This window comes from Periplaneta americana, chromosome 5, assembly GCF_040183065.1.
Source record: "Periplaneta americana isolate PAMFEO1 chromosome 5, P.americana_PAMFEO1_priV1, whole genome shotgun sequence".
Classification (NCBI taxonomy): Eukaryota; Metazoa; Arthropoda; class Insecta; order Blattodea; family Blattidae; genus Periplaneta; species Periplaneta americana.
In genome coordinates, this window is record NC_091121.1 from 56,868,832 (window position 1) to 56,889,415 (window position 20,584).

The following is a 20,584-nucleotide window of genomic DNA, read 5'->3' on the forward strand; positions in this document are numbered from 1 at the left end:
CAGACGTTTTTTCTTTTCTGTTTTCCTTTGTGGCATCTAAAATACTAACAAACAGAAATGACGTAGTTAGAATGTTTACAAACAACTGTTCGAAATTGTACTTTTAGCGTTCAGAATTGTACCTGAATAATGTTCGAAATTGTACTTCAGCTATCCTTGAGAAATGACTAAATAGTTTTCTAAACTGTTCATAGATAACACTGATGTGCCGGTGACATGTGTAACGAAGACCACAGAACAGGTTATAACACGATACAAACCAAAATTTATCATTGTAATACAATACCACAACGGGAAACTACGAGCCATTTTATAACAGAGCATATTCTGTAGCCAAAGTGCTTACATTTATTTGAAAAATGATTTATTTGTTATATATAGTAACACTTTACAACACAGCTTTTTAGGAGACAAACTTATAGAAGACTGATTATCGACGCTATGTAACTCAAGCAGAGTTACGAACATATTAAACTCGCAAATGTTAAAAAAATCTTAGTGCGTTCAGAATTGTACTATGTTCGAAAATGTACCCCCTTACCCTCTTATGCATAGAATATCTAAAAAAATTGTGAAAACCTATGAAAAAATTTAACTGCTTCCAATGGTAGAAGTTGGAGCACATAAAAAAAACATAAAATATGATGACCTACTGACATGCATTGAATTCTTACACACTAAAAATGTCACTATTCATGATTCTAAGCTATTTTATCAATTTTATTCTGCAATGTACAAAGATATGCCAATCAAGCGAATTTGAACAAAGATTTAACTTTAGATAAACAATGGTGCAAATTCTTCAATTGCAATAATTCTGCGAGCACTGAAACTTTCTCTGAACTTTTAAAAATGGCAATTCTATTTATTTATCCCAAGTCACAATGGAAGTGCTGAGAGAGTATTTTCCCTAATATCTGCTCAATGGACAAAAGAACGAAATCGCATGCTAAGGGAGACAGTCAGAGGTATCATCATGGTGAAATATAATTTCAAGGACATGTCCTGTGAACAGTTCCACCGTTATTTGTTACAAGATATAAGTTTGTCTCTTCAGGCTCTTGTGCACAAAGTGGGTTCCACTGATAAGTAGGGTACAGATGAAATACTGATCCAGCAACTAGTGAGAAAACTAAGGTGAGCCATTGTTTTTATCTTTCAGTTTGTTCATACCAATTTTTAAAAAGTCCTTCTGTGTTCAGCAATGTCCCCTTATTTTAGATTCTATGTCCTCCTATAGAATTTCTTCTCATGGTAACCCTATCAGAGGAGTGGAATAAATTGTTACATTGGGAACGACCTTGGGACTGGAAGTGAATCGAACGATATTCAAAAACTGGTGGACGATATTCAAGCTGATGGCTCTGCATTGAGAGCAACAGCAAGAGGAAAAGGAGGAAATTTCGACTGAGAAGGAAGAGGAGAAAAGAGCGGACGAATTCCTCGCTTCAAATAAGATTAAAGAGGTGTACAAAAAGTGGAAAGGAGTATAAAATTTTGTTCAAATTTACCACCCTGATAAAGTTGCAGTAGTATGTGCGATAAATCTGTTTAACGACAACGCACTGTCACAGTTCCGCAAAATCCTCAAAACGAGGCAAAAGCAGGTGTCATTGGATAGGTTCTTAGTCAAAGCAAAAGATTCCAGTCAGTGATTCCGTTAGTGATAGTGAAAACATTTTCTTTAATTGTTCAAGAAGTTTACTAAGCAGTGAAACAGGTGAAAGACATTCAAAAACAAAATAAAGTAAAGTAATTTTTGTTGCATTATTGTATTGAATTTTACCTAAATTATACTATATTTTATATGAATAAAAGGTTGTGAAACGAATTAATCTGAGTTCGCATTGTTTTTTTATGGAGAAAGTCACTTTGATATGAGAGTGTTTTGGATTAAGAGCACGTTTTCGAACGAATTATGCTCGTAATCCAAAGGTTTTACTGCAGGCCATATATAAAATGAATATCAAATAACAGAACTGATTTTACCTAAGACTCTTGTGTATTCTTCGACAGTACAATTTATTTCCATAAATAGAATACATTGATTTTATTTCTAACCATACGATCATAATGTTGGATCAAATACCATTAATTTTTTTCTACAGCCTAAATGGTTTTTCATTATTCAGATCGAAACTGAAATATGCATCAGTAAGTTCGATTCCAAATTGTTTTATTTTATTGCTAGTAAGTTTGAAATGAATACAATGAAAGATAAACTAGCCCAGTTCTGAATGAGTATGACTCGTGCTCAGGAGGGGATTCCAGTACAGTCAAAAATAAAATTAAAATTGAGAGTGAGTACACATTAAATAGTGTTTAATGTATTTAAACCCAAACTATAAATCCAATACAATTTTTTTAGTTTTCTTTTTTAATTTGGAGAGGATTCGTGGTTAAAATAATATTGGAATAAAATTTGTTTAATAATCTGGGACCTTGACTCATGGTATGATAAAAAGCTGCAGAGAATTCATATTTTTAGTCCTATATTTGTGTATATACCTTTCAAAGTTATTAAAATTTCTATGAAAATATTTTAATAAAATAAAATAATACATTTGTTTAATATTGAAAACTTTGAAGTGTTTAAACAACAATTCAGTTGGGTAATCTTTCTGCTTTTTTAAACAAATTTTTAATACTTTTTTCTGTAGTAAAATTAACAGATAAAGGTTGGATTTATAAGTTCCACCCCAACCTATGATACTATACATAAATATGGATTGAAATAATGCTAAATAAATTACACGTAAACAGTTAATTGACAAAATATTTCTTAGAACAACAAAGTAACATAATGTTGTACGTAATTTATTACAAATATAATTTATATAATTATTCCATTTTAAATGATTATCAATAATTATACCTAAGTATTTAACCTCATTAACTTCATTAATAATTGAACAATTGCAATTTATATCGGAACAATCAGAATTATGCATTTTAATTTGTAGTATAGATGAAATTGGTTTATTACCTTTATTATTTAAAGAAAATGGGATAGCTATTGTTTTATCTTTATTAATTACAAGTGAATTTAAATCGAACCTTTTTTTATTAATTTTAAGCTGCAATTTACATTGTAATAAGCATCAGTCCAAGTTTTTCCACTAAAAAGTAAAACAGCATCATCAGCATACGAATATAAATCACCTTCATATTCTTTAAGGTCTATCATTAAAAGGTCATTAATATATATTAAAAATAAAATCGGTCCAAGGACTGTTCCTTGGGGGAAGTATAAAACGCATAAGTTATGTGTCCGTACAGATTCCTCTGTAATGACACAATAACTAGGATGCTGTCTTTCTTTTCAATGCCTTTAAAGGAAATAAATTCTGTGAATCGTTTATTAACTTTACTGTATTATAGTTCACTTCTTTCTATGAAAGGCATGAGAAGTCGCATTCCTTTCTGCATCAAAATGTTTAAATCTCTTTTCCTGACGTCAGATGTATTAAAACTGCCAACTTACAATTTACATAGTATAAATTGTAATTCCTTTGTCAACAACGCCTTAAAAATAGGAATAGAATAAGTTCCTTAAGTAGGCTAATCGGTGACTTGTTCACCGTATTTTATTATAGCAACATATTACTGGCAACATGCTGTTGGTTACAACGTTACAATATTACGTAATGATGTTGATTCTTCTCGTGTTATTATTTGAAGTGAAATTTCCCACTTTCTGTTTTTCCCCATTCCATAAATTCCTGCCTGTGCAGCAGACCTTCCCAGAATCTCTCACTTCAGAGAAGTTCGTTAGATAAATTATGCTAAAGCTTTTCCTTGCGCCCAAACAATGTCTTTGTTGTGAATCAGACTCATATTTTTCTGGGACAATGAAGATGTCGGATGACTTACACGGGATTAAGGCAAGAGGAACGCAATATCAACATTCTGGATTTCAAGTACTGGGAATTTGGCACCAATCCCGTTATCTCTTGCTTGCACTGATAACAACTCCAGTACTTCAGCTCGAGCCAAGACAGAGCGAGGTACAGAATAACCTCAGGAGTTCAGCAGCGGACTCCGAGACGCAAAAGAATTGAAGGTGAGTGTGATAATAATATAGTGATGCTTGTTAGAAGTAAATTTATTATTATTATTATTATTATTATTATTATTATTATTATTATTATTATTATTATTATTACTATGAAGGCAATTTCAACTCTACGCCTATCTTAAAATGATTTCATACACAGTAGCTAACAAGCAAACGTTCTGATGGCGGCAGATAAAAAAGTTAATTTTTTTTTCTTCCACCATGTTAATAATGTCAAAAGGAGTGCTTATACAAATTTTGGCCACTCGACCGCAATTACGAGGGCCGTCAAAAAATAAGTTCGCGAGAGGCGCTAACAGAAAAAAAAACACAATTTCATTGGACAAATTTATTGGAACGGACACAGCAAATGTTGAGCTATTTTCAACATATTTTCCATCGGAATTGAGACATTTCTCATATCATGGGATCGACAGAGATAGGTGCACACGCAGTCAAACGCTGGTTCCGATCTGAGGCGGCTGACTTCTATGACACAAAAATTGATCCTATGGTATGACAAATGTCTCATTTCCAGTGGGGGATATGTTGACAAATAGCGCAACAATTGCTGTATCTGTTTCAATAAATATTTCTATGCAATTGTGCTTTTTTCTATAAACGGCCCCAGGGAAAATCACTTTCTGGACGGCCTCGTAGTTGCGGTCGAGCGGCCAAAATTTGTAAAAGCACTTCTTTTGACATTATTAACATGGTGGAAGAAACAATTTTAACTTTTTTATCTGCCCCCATCAGAACGTTTGCTTGTAAGTCCTTCATAGCAAACCCAACCACAAAACATGAGCATTTTGCATTAGAAATTTTAAAACAACTATTAACAACTGATAACAAGATAACAGACTACTGCCATCTAGCGTAATATTTGTAATGTTGAGATGGTACAATAATACATTTGAAGACAGTTATATTTTCGTAAGTCAATATTTTGTTGTATTGGTGTACTTCGTTACTTCTAATCTTTATATTTATATTTATTGTAATCGTGTAATAGTCAATTAAATCCCACTCGAGTTTTGATTTTCTGTAGATAAATCAAAATATCTAGTGAGATTACTGTTGAATAAAACTTAGCAATGATGCGCAATAAAGTTATAATATAATATTTCACTGAGCTCCATACACTAAAATAGAAAACCCTAACATACATTAAGGCCTGGTCTAGCTAGAAAAGGCATTGACTGTGCCGTATTTCGCATTGTTGTGAAAAGTTGTGTAGACTGTGATATGTTCGTTATCGGTTGTAATAACTGTAAATGACTAAAATACAATAATTTGAATAATAATATGGGACAAAGAGACGTTTGTAGTATTATAGAATGTAAGAAAAAGAGGTCAGAGTTATCTTTCTTCCGAAAGATCCAGGAAGATGGGTTTATAATACCAGTACATTATGCAACGAGCCTATAATGGTAGTAATTAAGACGCGAGTATGTTTATGAAACTCGCTTGCGCTCGTTTTATAATTTTCATACGAGCATCTTAATTACCATAATAGGCAAGTTTCATACGACTTTTTATGCTCGAACATATTTATAACTTGCAATTATTCATAAGTATTCATGTTATTCCTATCTGACTGGGGAGCGTAACTGATCTTGTGCAATATCTCGTAAATTGTGAGATGTGCGCATTCGCGAAAGTATTGATTTTTTCCGAGAAACAAATGTCATTGACCTTCATATAATCTAGAGAGTAAAATAAACATTAATCTTGATATAACCTGGAAATTGATTTAGACATTGAAAAACGAGATGACAAATTGAATTTATTTGAATATTATTTACAATTAACGCTAATTATTATAGTAACAGAACATAACCTTCTGCGACAGTATTGGATTTCCAGCCTCCGTGACGTTTCGCTAGTTGTTTTTCGATTGCATATCCGAGAATAATCGATACTTGCGCTTTCATATTGCTACAATGGTGTTTTCTGATTGGTGGAACACCTGAACTTTAATGAATAGGTGTAGTTTAATGAGGTCCATTAAAGGGCTGCTACCAGGTGTATAATTACTACATTTCGGCATGGTCGAGCATAAAATATATTATTATATACTTTATGAAAATAATATATAAACCTTATGTATTTCATATTTCAATAGTGGAAGGTGTTAATTTTTTCAAAAGCACACGATATCGAAAGTACAATACATTTCATCGTCCGCTAGGGAAAGGGTCTGTGATGAGGCGATAGTAGCGATCCTGGTGGCTAGCAACTATCTATGGATGCATATTTATTAAGTATTGAGCTTCGTGACTGTATATACTAGACTGTGGTAATACATTCGGTTTGTAAATTGATGTTGTATGGTTTACATCACTTTATTAATTCTGGTCAGTGTATAGATTATGTGAAGCAGGAAGAGACAGTGAGACTTACTCAAACTTAAGGCCCATTTACAATGAAAATTAAACATAACCGTAACATAAACACAGAAGTTTGCGCCCAGGCTACCAAATGGGATCATTCACAATGATTCACATAAGCATTGACATAAACATTACCGTAAGACGTTAGCATGAAAGTTTGCAAACTCCAAACTTTCATGCTTATGCTTACGTGATTTGCAAACAGAACACATTCGTGGAGCGCTGAAGTATACGACCTGTATACGACAGAATATGAGGAAATGTCGTCGTTGTTATGTTTCCGTGGTTACCAAGTATGTTTGCGGTTATGTTTATGTTCCCATCGTGAATGATGGTATGAATTCTTGATTTTACCGTAAGGTTTATATTCTTAAGTTAACGCTTACGTTATGTTTAATTTTCATTGTGAATGAGCCTTTACACGTCACTACAACAAAATTTAGACAGAGAACAAGAACATCATCTTCTGGCCTGATATATCGAAGGTTTCGTGTTGCAGCATGTCTGTCCTGGAGGACCACAGCAGGACGGTGAGTCAGATGATGCCTGCGGTTTCCGCGAGCGCGATCGTCCCTGTCGTCATCGCGGGCACCGTGGCCCTGTTCATCCTGCTGCTCACTATCAGGACCTGCTGCATCACCAAGGGTCAGTTGCTCTTATCTTCCTTCTCTTCACCTATCCTTAATATACGTATTATCCTCTTCCTCGTACAACACTCTTCCAACTTGTCTTTATTCTTCTTTTCCTCCTCGTTACGTTATCGCTCAACCATTTTTTATTTCATCCAATTTTCTTTTTCTTCGCTACTTCTTCACCCCCCTTTCCCTTTTCCGGTCTTTAAACTTCAGTATTACAGAGCTACCTTATCTGTTTTCGGATGTATCACACGCTCACTTTCTCCACATTCAGAAGTCTTTGTCCGATTTTCTTGTCTCAGTTGATAAAATAAGTTTCCCTATACAGGGTGTTTCCGGGCTGGTGTTACAAACTTTCAGGGATGATGGAGAAGGGCACATGTATCAATTTGAGATAAGGAACCCTGGTCCGGAAATGTCTGAGACGAAAGTTATAAGCAAAAATAGTTGTGTGGAAATGGAATTGTAATTTCGCACCACGTGCCCTCCTTCCCATAATCTTTGGAACAGTCGTGGAAAGACGGTATGGGCCATATGTCTCCTACGTGGGTACTTGCCCGATACAATCTGTGAGCTTGTCTACTGTTCCCATTGGCTCATCCATATTCGAAAATCAGGTCTGCATATTCCCGCTCTCGTGTACTCCTCCATTTCACTAGGACTGATCGACTGGACACTGCAACTTGTATACATACACTGCTGTCTACAGACGTGCATATCAGGACCGACCATGTCCATTACACATTACGCTATCTGCATTGCTTTAGTGTAGTTTCCTGTCCCCACCCCTCAGACAGCGCACTGAATGGAATACTGTAAGTAGACAACGTAAACAACGTCAGATGAATACAGTATGTGTAAGATGTACAGATAAATACACATCAATAAGGTGTACAGAGGAATAAAATTACAGAACTGTTTTTGCTTGTAACTTTCGACTGTCCTTTCCGGACCAGGGTTCCTTATCTCAAATTGATACATGTGCCCTTCCCCATCATCCCTGAAAATTTGTAACACTAGCCCGGAAACATCCTGTATAGTCAGGAGAAATTTCAATCTGAATTACTTCCCTCAGTGAACGAACTCTTAACTCCCTAATTCAAGTCCTGCGTATGATACACATCGCAATTTAACCCTCAAATTACCATTTGCATGTGAAGTTATAATACTTTTCATAAAAGAAGTCATCACTGTTCTATACAAATATTTAAGATTTAGAACAAAATTATATAATACACAGAGTGGAAGTGAAATAATCCTACAGATTTTCAGAGCATGTAACAAAGAACTATAATAGCCTATCATATTGGTGGAAAGTTCGGTTTTTTTTCTTTCCAAATGTTTAACACCCTCTTATTCAGTAACTATTGCGAGTAAGATCGTGATTTGTGTCAAATCGATAGAAAATGTCATTAAGAATCATTTATCCCTCTGGCGTATTTCAATAGCGTGGACGATTTTCGTGTAACTTTAATTTAAAACCCACTAATTTGAAGCCACTTACCGATGCGACGAGCTTGCAACATTGTAGCCAGAAACAGAGATGAGGGGTAGTTCACTAAGGCAGACAGATCTGAGTTCGTTGACCTCTTACGTCTGTATTACGAGAAAAAAAATTGGTCGCAGAGTTCTAATTAAGATCTCGAAATGCATGTCGCTTATTATTAAAAGGCACAGAAATTAGTTCGTTTTAAAGCAGTCTAGACGTAGATTCGAAAAATGTGCAATAGGAAGGAAAGAAGGTAAACATAAGATATCTGAGTTCTAAAGTCTGCTGCCAACATGAGCACAAATGTATGCTATAGGAGAGACTCCAATTTTTGATTCAGGATTATATTAACCTTTAATAAGAGGGATCGGTAGGTATGGTGTGTACTGCTGCAAATAAATACGGGATCGCTGATAGAAGATTTGTAATTACAGTTGCTCCTCAAAATGATAATTAAATCATTAACAGAAAAAAAAAATTAATATAAAAATTATACATTGAAAATGATAAGTAATTTATTTTATTTTTTTTGTTTTGTTTTATATTAAAATTAATTAATTGTTTTATCCGTAGAATAGTCTGTTTTATGGTGTGACCAAAACTACTTCCGACTTGATAGCTTACAGAAAAGAGGGAGCAATGTTGTAATGTTATCCATCTTACGTGCAAGCAAGAGTGATGCTGATAGAGTGCAGCAACGAACAGCTGACATGAACGTATTCATTGCTAACTAATTTGTTGAATACTATGCATTAAAATTAGTGTACATTATTATTTTATTAGCCTATCATTATTATTATTATTATTATTATTATTATTATTATTATTATTATTGTTGTTGTTGTTGTAGTAGTAGTAGTAGTAGTAGTAGTAGTAGTAGTAGTAGTAGTAGTAGTAGTAGTACCGGTGTTCTTCAATGTGATGTAATATTGCTAGAAAAGCGTTGAAAGAACTGCAAACTGTAAAAACAAGTTTAAATTTACTTTTATGAATGCCAGTATTCGTCCATGTAATATTGTTAGAAAAGCATCTTCCTGGAAAGCATTTATATTTGTTACACTTTTCTCTACTTTTCCCTTTTCCCCGGAGTTTCAAGTATTGAGGACTCTGCGTCATCTTCATCTAGACAGCATTTTTCTTTTCTAATATCAATATTAGTGCTCTTATTAATTTTAACACAAGCAGCAGTTCCCATTACGACGTGCGCCAAAGATAAAAGAAGCCCGCCATCAAATTTTCTCCCTCTCAAAATCCACACCATGTCTCGCGCTTGACTCTTTACTGTGCTCCAACCACGAGAAAGTCTCCGCCGGATGAGACGAAGGGGGGTAATGCTATGAATGAATGTTGATGTCATAAGGACACACACGTGGGTACTCTTATCTCTATTGGCTAGCTCTCACAGCACAAACCATAACATTGATACAGACATATTGATACTACCCTAGTTACAAAATTAGATCACAATTAATCTCTGGTCTTTTAATCTCTTAATGCAGGAGAGCACATGGTTTTTAAACTGGCGTTATAACGGTAATATTATTTATCTACTTCCTTCCAATAGATCAGGCAATAGTAAGCACATTCCTTTCACGGTTGATCTCCTGGTTGGAGAACAGTAACTCTGTACAACATTCTTTGTTCTCCGCCTGCCTTTTCTTCCTTCCTACATTGCACAAATCACCTGTTTAGAAACCCTCGCAGAACTAGAAAACACACACCACCAATGAGAAGGAAGATAATACGTGTAATATAATTTAAACATAATAATTATCGATACACTAAAACAATTATAAAACTAAACAATATATTTAATTCACACAAAGCACGAGCTAACCAGCCAACTCAAGTCATCCTGGCATTGCATTCACGTGCAACTTGTAAACATAGACACGGCAACACCGTCCCGTTACCATGGTTACGCGTCTCTCATGATTGGTTGATTTGAATGGTTGCCATGGTAACATGCTAATGGAAGTAATTTTGGACACATCATAATACTACTGCATCAGAGCCATGCCATGTTGGACAGTCATAGCACTACATCCCAAGTTTTAAATAATTTAATGACGTTTGTTTCACGATACGGTTCAGATAACCAGCAAAATCTTTTAAATAAAATTAAATGTAATTTGCAGAGATAAGACGTGTGCGGCGACTTCATGGAGACTATTCCGTAAGACTCCTGCAGAACTGCCCGACAAGTTCTTCAGGTGAGTTCTGCAACTATAAATTAGTTCGGAGCTTTCATCTGCTCCTTGATTTTTATCCACTATTATTTTTGTCATTTCGAATCAATAACTTAAAGAGTCTTCAGCCAGTGCTAACAACATGCGGCACAATTAAAAGACAAGGAATCGACGAGTGCTCTCGATTGAACTATTACTTTACTCTGTTTCTAGTGCAGTGATATCAATTCAGGCTCGTAATGGTTTGTGTACACAGCAAGAACGTTAAGCGGCACGCGTGCTAATTTTTTTCTTCCTCAAGCAAGAATGCAAGAAAGACAGGAGCAGTGCATATAATATTCCTCCCAACCAATGGTAGAGTGTGATTTGAAAACCAGTGACTTTGTAGCTTTGATACGTTTGTGGCTAGTTCCGGTTGTGATTATAGGCTAGAAAATCATAGCTCCGAGAAATCGCCATCTCCGCACAATATGGTGACTGATGTAGACAGTACTTCAAAGAGTCTTTACTACACACGTGATATTCTTTTTATCTCTACAAATCTTGTTGAGTATGCTATAATTTTCGTTTTGTTTACGTTCAGTATTAAAGAATTAAGAGTAGAATCAGTGTTCAGCACATCGTAACAAAGTACCCAGTAATAATAGGGATTTTACACTAGATAGAAGAGATGTTTACTGATCTTGAACTATACCATGTTGCAGTACTATCTTTTAGGTTATAAAAAATCAGAGTCCTGAATTTCAAAGAAAATATAGAATATTACAATTATTATTCTCATGTTCACATGTCCAAACACAATAATCAGGCTCTCAACTAAAATACATTTTTCCAAATAATAATAACAATAATAATAATAATAATAATAATAATATAAACAATAATAATAATAATAATAATAATAATAATAATAGTAACAATAATAATAATAATAATAATAATAATAATAATATCAACAACAACAATAATAATAATAATAATAATAATAGTAATAATAATAATAATAATAACAATAATTATGATTATATCATTACGTTTGATCTGTGAAAGTCCAGGGTTAGTGTACAATCTTGTAAAGTACAGTGTAATTCTAGGGAATTACACAGATCTAGAAAGTATTATGTATAGCTATAGGTGAGGTTGAAAAATCTTGATGCATTTGTATTGAAATGATCGTGACAAGAAGCTTGGATCTCGGCTGCGAATAGCTCTTAGAATTCACATATAAATAAATAAGTAAATAAATAAATAAATATGTAAGTAAGTAAATAAGTACATAAATAAATAAGTAAATTAATAAATATAAATAAATAAATAAATAAGGAAGTAAGTAAATGTAAATGAATAAAAATAAGTAAGCAAATAAATAAGTACATAAATGAATAAATAAATAAGTAAATAAATAAATGAGTAAATAAATAAATGTATCTGTATAAATAAATAAATAATAAGTAATAAATAAGTAAATAAGTAAATAAATAAATAAGCAAGTAAATAAATATATATATATATATATATGACACAGTTCCAGTTATCAATTTCCTCACAGAAAATGTTTACGTAACCGCGTAACCTGCAAATGAGTTCCTATTTTTAAATCTCAATATACTATCGATTTTATAATATACCATACTACTTCCCTTTATATTACGAAGAAAGTGGTAAATTATTATTATTATTATTATTATTATTATTATTATTATTATTATTATTATTATTATTACCTACTGTAAGTTTAACTGTACAGTACTCGGTATGCTCAGTCGTTCTCGGATATAAATTTTGTAGTTAACTTAGCCTATAGATAGTGATTTACGATTCTACATAGGCACTCACAGTGCTTATTCTTATCACCATTTTGAATGAAGAAAAATACTTAGAAGTAACTATAGGCCTACAGTTTTATTAAATCACAACAACACGCTTAAAATGCAGAAGATCGAGAGTCCTTTCCATATAGTCGCACATTTTTGTGTATTTAAGTCTGAACAAAGAATTAATTGCCTATATTTCATTTCACATAGCGATTTTGAATTTATTCCATTCCATGGAGTGGAAATTAATATTCAGTGCTCTATAAATAACATGCTTATTCCTCGTAAATTTTCTCTCCCAGTCCGGTATGGTTCGTCCCAGGGATCTGTGGGGTAGAAAGACGAAACAAGACCTCTGCGCAAGTGGTATGCGGAAGAGCTAGGGTCTGGTGGGAGGCATTGCTTGAACGAAGCGAGCAATCGCTTGCAGGAAGGGGATAATTTATCTGTATTCTAACCTAGATCATATATTATAGCCTATGTGATCTGGGATTCTAATCTACCTTCTACCACGAGCATCTTACCCCTTAGCGGACTCGAGCTGATGCTGCCCGCAACACACTCCGGCAAAGATAGTCTCCGCCCCCATATGCGCAAAGTTACTCTACAGATTCCCGGGACGGACCATAGATATTCAAGAATTCCACTTCCCTCTTAGATGCACAAGGCGCACTCTTCTGAATCGCAGAGTAATTAGTAATCACTTATCGTAGAGGCCCGCGTAATATTTGGCACAAGTACTAACTCGCAATAATATATTTCTCAATATAACTGCGTAACTATTCAAAATTGGACTCGTGTTCATATGACCTTCCTTACTGATGTATAATATCAGAGTAGCCTCCCCTAGCATAGCTGAATATGCTTTCTATAATTGTGGACAAAAACCACAATAAATTAAGTTTAACATTTCTCCAGCAGGTGGTGTTCGCGGATCGGCTATTCTTCCCCAAGGACCACCTTACATCATATCCACACCAACAACTCCGCAGGACGCTTCGCAGGATCCACCAGGTTCGTACAAGCATCTTTATAGTCTGTTAATAGATCCCGACACTTGTGTACATAAGTGCACAGACCCCTTTCTGTCTGCCAAGTGCATAACTTATGAGCAGAGACAGGAAGTTTAGGAATTATGAATCATTAAAATAGGCAGGGAAAAAGGCAACATAAATAACTAAAATAGGCAGGCGAAAAGGCATTATAAATAGCTAAATTACGCAATAAAAGGCAATTACAAAAACCTTGTACTAGACCTATAACCTTGCATTTTCCACAAAGGGATTTCGGTAGCAAGAAAAGCTTTACGTAAGTCGAATGCAAATTGAGATTTTCGACTCGATGTTGCAATTACTGTTGGAAGCAAAGAAATCTTCTTCCCAGTAACCTTGGAAAGTGCATTTTTATGTTTGGTTGTACTGATATGTTGCGATATGAAATACTGTATTTAGCTAACTACAACAACGTCGCAATGAAAATTGAAAGAAAAATAACCTTTAAAAATAACGTTAGACCCGCACTCATTGTTGCTTTGCCAAATAAACACAAGCGATAATTAAAAAGCTTACTGTTATACATTTTTGCACGGCAGAACTCATTGTTGCAAAGAAAATATGAACTGACTGAAAGACAATAATATTACATTCGGTGAAGTCACTTTCGTTGTAACGGTTACAGAAATAAATTAAAACATACCTGTAGGCAATTTTTAATAATAAATTAATAAATAATAGATAAATAATCAAATAAAGGCAAGAAAAGGCATTCATTTTGTAAATTAGGCATCTATATTAAAAAAGCAGAAAAGGGCAACATAAAACTGTGACGATTCAATCACAAAGGTACAATTCGTACAAACTTACTTTCAAAATGAAGATGGATTTAACACATTTAAAAAGGCATTCTGCCAAAGTTCCGGTCTCTTCTTATAAGTTATGACATATCCCGACTAGTCCTCTGAGAAGGAAAATTTTCCGTAATCATAGTCTGAAACTGAATATTTTGCGGAAAATTTTCCCTCTTCATTTTACGAAAAAATGTTTGCTGTCTTCGCTCCCTTGCTACAGGTTTAAGAGCTGCATACGTATCGCTAATTCAGTATTCTCAATAACTTATTGAACATTTTTTGGGAAATTTTCTGTTTGACCAAATGTGATCTTGGTCTGCATGGGATCTGTTGTTTCCTCACCCTGCTAGAACAAATATCTTTTTGAGGCAGTGGTGTATGTAGGAAATATTTCTGAATTACGTCAGCCCAGTACTGGATCAAAGTTAGCCTCATCGCTCATATTATCAGCCAGTGAACTGAGTTCTCGGTATTGCTTCATCAAGTCTAGAATTTCATAGCCAGCAATTGAGAAAGGCGCAAGAGTTTGTCACGATTGCTCAATTCCTGCATTACCTGAATTCTGTAGAATGGAATTAAAGGTGTATATGCAAAATACTTCTTATATTACGACTGGAGATGCGACGGAACTGAGCCTGTCTCCGCGCGGATCGAGTCGGACTCCCTTCTCAGCCCTTACTGTCCCACTGTTCTCTGACGTCCGTAGCATTCTTTTCGGTCCAATAATGTTACAACACTTTTGTCTCGCGCCATTGCTTCACTAGAGAAATCAATGTATTTCCAATATTTATTCGTAAACTAAATTCCGTACCTACGAAAACCGGACTGAATTAAAAATTAATGTATATAAATTAGTGTTGTGGGATTTAATCGATTAATCGATCACTTTCTGTTTTAAGATTAATCGATCAAAAATATTTAATCGAATGATCGAGTCGATTAAAATTAATCGGTTGTAGTTGACATTAATTATTATTTTGTTAATACAACCTCACATTAAAATTCCGACAATATTCCTCTCTCGGAAATTACTTACTTAAAAGTACAAGAGTACTGTTACTTTCTAACTGTAAACCAGGTAGAGAAGGGAAAATCTTTGCACAAACACTTCAGAAAGAAGTGGAAATATGAGGACAGTGACCTAGTCTACCTCTATTGAAATTTGAAACACAATGCGAAACCCTTATTAAGTTTTATGGTTTACCAAGAAAACTTCCACCTTGTTGTCAGCTCATCTTCCTAGCATATGAAATGCATACTTTTCTGGGATTCGTCCCCCTCATCCCTTTTAAAATAGCCATGTCTACACTGTGTGCAAGTGAGAGCGTAACTACCTTCTTCTCTTTTTAAAACCTGGTAATTCGATTACAGTAGGGGCCAGTCTTCTGTTTAGACCGCTGTAGTTTTGCAGTTGCAGTTTCTATACTGAGTTTGTATATGAAGGTTGTGTGATTAGTTTGATAAAGAAAAAAAAATCAGTTTTCTGTGGTTTGTGAAAAGTGTAAACTCCATTATGTCGTATGAGAATTGGAGAGGTAAACTCTGTGAAACGTTTGGATTTAAATTCAACGATCGTGGAGAAGTGCTTGACAGAAAAAAGTTTTTTCGTGTTTAGTGATGTAGGAAACATTGCTACTAAACGTAGAGCAGCACTTAATTCGGAGCATGTGAATGCATTCACATGTTTAAAATCTTGGATGAAGCAGTATTAACTAGATGAGTCTTCATACTTTTTCTTATTTATGTTTGTCTAAAAAATTCCCGGAGAAATTGACACAATAAATTATAAGCCTCATAATAAATATGTTAGTAAGTAATTAAAATAGTTAAGTGTTCGCGTAGACTTCCGCGGCTGGTGTACATGGTTTGTGGATAAGCTTCAGGGCTTCTACCGCGTTGTCTTGGTGTTTGTGGCTGACGTTTCGACCGCTGTGTTGTGGTCATCCAACAACTGCTCTGAAGATGACAACAACACAGCGGTCGAAACGTCAGCCACCAACACCAAGACAACGCGGTAGAAGCCCTGAAGCTTATCCACAAACCAATTAAAATAGTTGTTTTGTAATATAACGATACAATATATACAGATATATAACATTTAATACTTATGCTTATCACCGAACACAAGTTAAATTTAACAATAATTGTGTATTACAGTATATGAAAACATTTTTTCAACTCGATCAAATTAATCGATTAAATTCAAATAGTTAATCGATTAAATATTTTGATCGATCAACAGCACTAATATAAATGTATTTTATTTTGAGTGTTTCCGAACACAATCAGTATGCCGTTCCGTCCTTCCTAACTCATTTCGTGTCTTGTCTCTTACAGCGTATCCCAGCGACGACCCGCCACCTTACTGGAGCGTTGTAAAGATCGCGCCACAACAACAAATGGACGACGGAGGAAAAATTGAGATTAGCGTAGTGAGGTAATGGTCTGCAGGGAGCTTCCAACTGCCCCCGTGTCTCGAGTCGACGTGCTTCTAGCGTGTTGCTTAATCTTGGAATTTAGTTTTATGAATTCCGTCCTATTTATTTATTTGTAAATTGTATTGTCGCTACTTATGTATTTTAATACAATAACAGTTCCAAGTTTTTATATAAAAATAAACCAATATTATTTGTCACCTCCACAAAAAAAATTCCAGCATAGTAATAGTTTAGTACACAAAATTTCATATTTCGCCTGCCTCTATTAATAATTCTCAGAGACATCTCTGTATGAAGAGTTCATCAACCGTCCTTCATCATCATCGGGACCATAAACGCCTTCCCGATAACGTTTGCCTAGAACTCCCTCCATCACAGACAGAGTACATAGTGATGTACAAATTTATCACAAAGGAAGTCACGATAACAATTTTTATCATTGTCGGCCGGATCCAGTGAGAAAAGTAAACACTTATTTCTCCAAATTTTACTGTCAACTCTGACTGCAGATAGGACGCTCTTGTCGACAATAACAATCTCCAACTATCTGGTGTGTATTAACTTTTACGACTCACTAATGCACTTAATCGCTTTTGTTGACGCAATGCAATCCATATATAATGGTAAAAATAAGTTCTGTAAATTCGGTTTTTAATTTCCTATCCAATGTACTGGAAAATTACTCAATGCCGATTGCGTATTCTTAGACAATTACGTCACGTTTGGAACAATCTAACTGTGACGCAATTGCACACAAGTGAATGACTTTTGCAAACCAGCCTACCAAATAACTGTCCATCACAGAAGAACTCAAATTGTGGAGCATTATGGTGATTGGATCAGACTAGATTTTTTTAAATTAGTACAGACAGAAAATAGGCCTAATTCGAGTATTTGTATGAAAATGGCTTCTCAGAACTTATGAGTTCACAAGGAAAGAATTGAGTGAATTTAGGTCCGGAAAATTACATTTAGTTGGTCACGAATATTTAGCTTAATCTACGTTGAGGCTCCATCGTGTAAGAACCATATAGCCTAGTACTGTACTTTTGGTTTCTAGGAGGGCATTTTATAGTAAACCTGAACTGCGTGTTGCAGAAATGCCAGATAATCTGTTAGCCGCTAGGGAAGAATGTGTATTTAATCCATCGTTGCGATGTCCAAACATACAGTAGGTACACTGACGTTCAAAGGTATCTAACCTACGATTTTATGATCGTGTAAGTGAACTTTCTACCCACGGGATAAGTCTGAACCAAAGATATAAGAAATTGATAAATTTTGAAATAGTGTCGCTGTTTCTCAATAGGTGATCCAATTTTTTGGACGGATAAAAAAGTATTTGGGAGAATGTCGATGTAGATTAAGTATAAATTATTCTCATAATTGACATTATCAGCGGTTTCCCGCTAAATCTAATGTTTTTACTCAATGATTAGAGGGAGATGAAATTTTGAATTTTATAATCCAGGTATATTTATGTACTATTGGCGACACTGACTGTTACCTTCTCCATCTATTCATAGAAGTAATAACTAAAGAAGCGACACTTACATGAACAAATTATCGAACACTATCGACTGGTGAGGTCAGATACCTTTGAACGTCAGTGTACCTTCTAGTGGAGATTTCAGTATCTACATGGAAGTTAATACATTTGCCGACAGGGACAGAGAGACAAGTGGTAAGCTTAACGCCTCAAACGCCACCTAGTATGGAACTAAGGTATTAGTAGGGCGCGAGAGACGATAAATTTGGTCCAGAGGTCTTTAACATGTGGGAAAACTGCGACACTGGGCACACGACTTTAAGTCCCTCCCGGAGGACTTGCGCTCTGGGTGTACGGACCACTTAAATAATGACTAAAAATTCATTCAATACATTTCCTGCAAATCACTGCGGAAAATGAAAATGGTGAGTTTTATGGGATTTACTTTGACTTACATGTGGGTGTTGTGGAAGCTCACAATGTCATTCTTTGTGAAATTAGTTCGTCGGTTGCCAACATTATTTTCGGAACATCTCGTACCTGTTCTAGATAGGAAAATGTTTGCCTAGGATCGTAATCTGTTTCTGAGAGGCACTGCGCCGCTGGTACCGTCGCAACAGCACTTCTTTCGAAATCCTGCGGACGGCCGGTAAGCCATTCCACGACTACTCTCTCTGGAATCTGAAGTGACAAGATTTAAATTTGTTCTTCGGCTTCGGTTCTGTTTCTTGGTACCTTGAATTCTCTCTCTGCCTTATTAACACAAAGGTTCCGGAATTTGATGGTCGTCTATAAAGAGATCTAAGCTCGTAGGCTATAACCAGGTGGCTGCAGTAGCATTTTGAGCAGTTTCATCACAAATTAATAACCTATTTAGATAAAACTTGAAAAAATATGTCATCTCATCTTATTCAAATTATCTTCATGTACAGTAAAACAGTAAATTGCTCTAGAATTAATTAAGAATAAACATGTGTGTACATTACAGTTCCAATCAAGCTAGGCCAGTAGTCAGTTCTATCATTAACGAGAAGACATGGGGTATCATGGCTGCAGTGTTACCGGCTTTCCACAGCCACACTAATAGGCTTACATTTGGCGATTGAAATTTGCAATTTCTTAATCGAAACCTGTAATTTTTATGGCTAAATTACAACTAAAACATGGTTATAAATAACTTACTCTACACTATCCTACAAAAAGCCTTCACAATTTCAACACAAAATAGCATTTTTTTTTCACCGTTTGCTAAGAATCAATGATAGGTCTAGGCCTATACATTTTTGCTCTTCGTACTTTTGTGAATCATACATATCTGAAAGGGAATGTAATTACGCTCTCTTGTAACCTATAGGTACTGGAAAAGTATTGGTAAAATCGGTCTTGAAGATACCTCAACATATTGAATGTTTTTAACACTCTGTTTATGAGAAATGCTTCCGCGTATTCTCGAAACATATGAAAGTGGTTACTTGTGCGATTGTTATTTCCTTGTGAACTTAAATTTTGATTATTAATAGATTTTATTTGGATATAGCCACTTCTTTTTGATGTCGATATTTATCATACTAGCCTATATCTTTCGACAAATTTATTTGTCTGTGTTTCTGCTTGTAATTCGGCTTCTATTTTTGCCATAAATATTTACACATATAAATAAAATATTTATTTATTTATCTAATGGCTAGTACATGATATTTACTATCATTCACTAAGGGAAAAACAAGAAAGTGGTGAACAAAACTACGGATTAAGTAATTAAAAACATTCGGGCTCTGGCTTGCCAGTAGCGGTCGACTTCCTTGGAGGATTTAAGAGCAGGGCATTTTGCAAGATGTTGTCTATCCATGTCTTCCTGTTGATGGCACAAAATGCAGGATGCTCATGGAAGGATGCCAAGACGATTGAGGTGTTTACCCAGGATGTCATGTTCAATGTTAAGACGAAAGCTTGCAACTGCCAGTCTTCTGGGTTCAGGAGGTATATCCTTCAGTAATTTCCTACGTTGTTGCGAAATGTTTATGTCCAATTCTTGTTGGTGATTATTTTTTGTAGTCGCTTGATATATTGTTTTTTGAGCTAAATGACAAAGGTTTCCGTGGGTTTATTTTGAGATTGGCATCCTTCTTAGCTAATGTGTCAGCCTGTTCATTCCCATGTAGATTACAATGTCCTGGGATCCATTGTAACACAACTGTTTTGCCATGTTCTTTTAAAGTTGCAAGTATTTTTTG

General features: G+C 34.9%; 1 protein-coding gene across 4 annotated transcripts; it reads left to right on the top strand.

Annotated features, from left to right (window-relative positions):
- The first annotated feature begins 2,642 nt into the window (after positions 1-2,642).
- Positions 2,643-17,042, top strand: LOC138699652 (uncharacterized). 4 transcript variants are annotated; one of them, XM_069825691.1, is made up of 5 exons: positions 2,643-4,063; positions 6,950-7,095; positions 10,713-10,787; positions 13,496-13,591; positions 16,761-17,042. In XM_069825691.1, the coding sequence occupies exons 2-5, from the start codon at positions 6,951-6,953 to the stop codon at positions 16,862-16,864; spliced, it is 420 nt and encodes a 139-aa protein (XP_069681792.1). In that variant the 5' UTR covers positions 2,643-4,063; position 6,950; the 3' UTR covers positions 16,865-17,042. The 4 variants fall into 4 exon arrangements, with proteins under 4 accessions (XP_069681792.1, XP_069681793.1, XP_069681794.1 ...); XM_069825692.1 differs by having other exon boundaries at positions 2,895-4,063; positions 13,499-13,591; XM_069825693.1 differs by lacking the exon at positions 10,713-10,787 and having other exon boundaries at positions 2,946-4,063.
- The last annotated feature ends 3,542 nt before the right edge of the window (positions 17,043-20,584 follow it).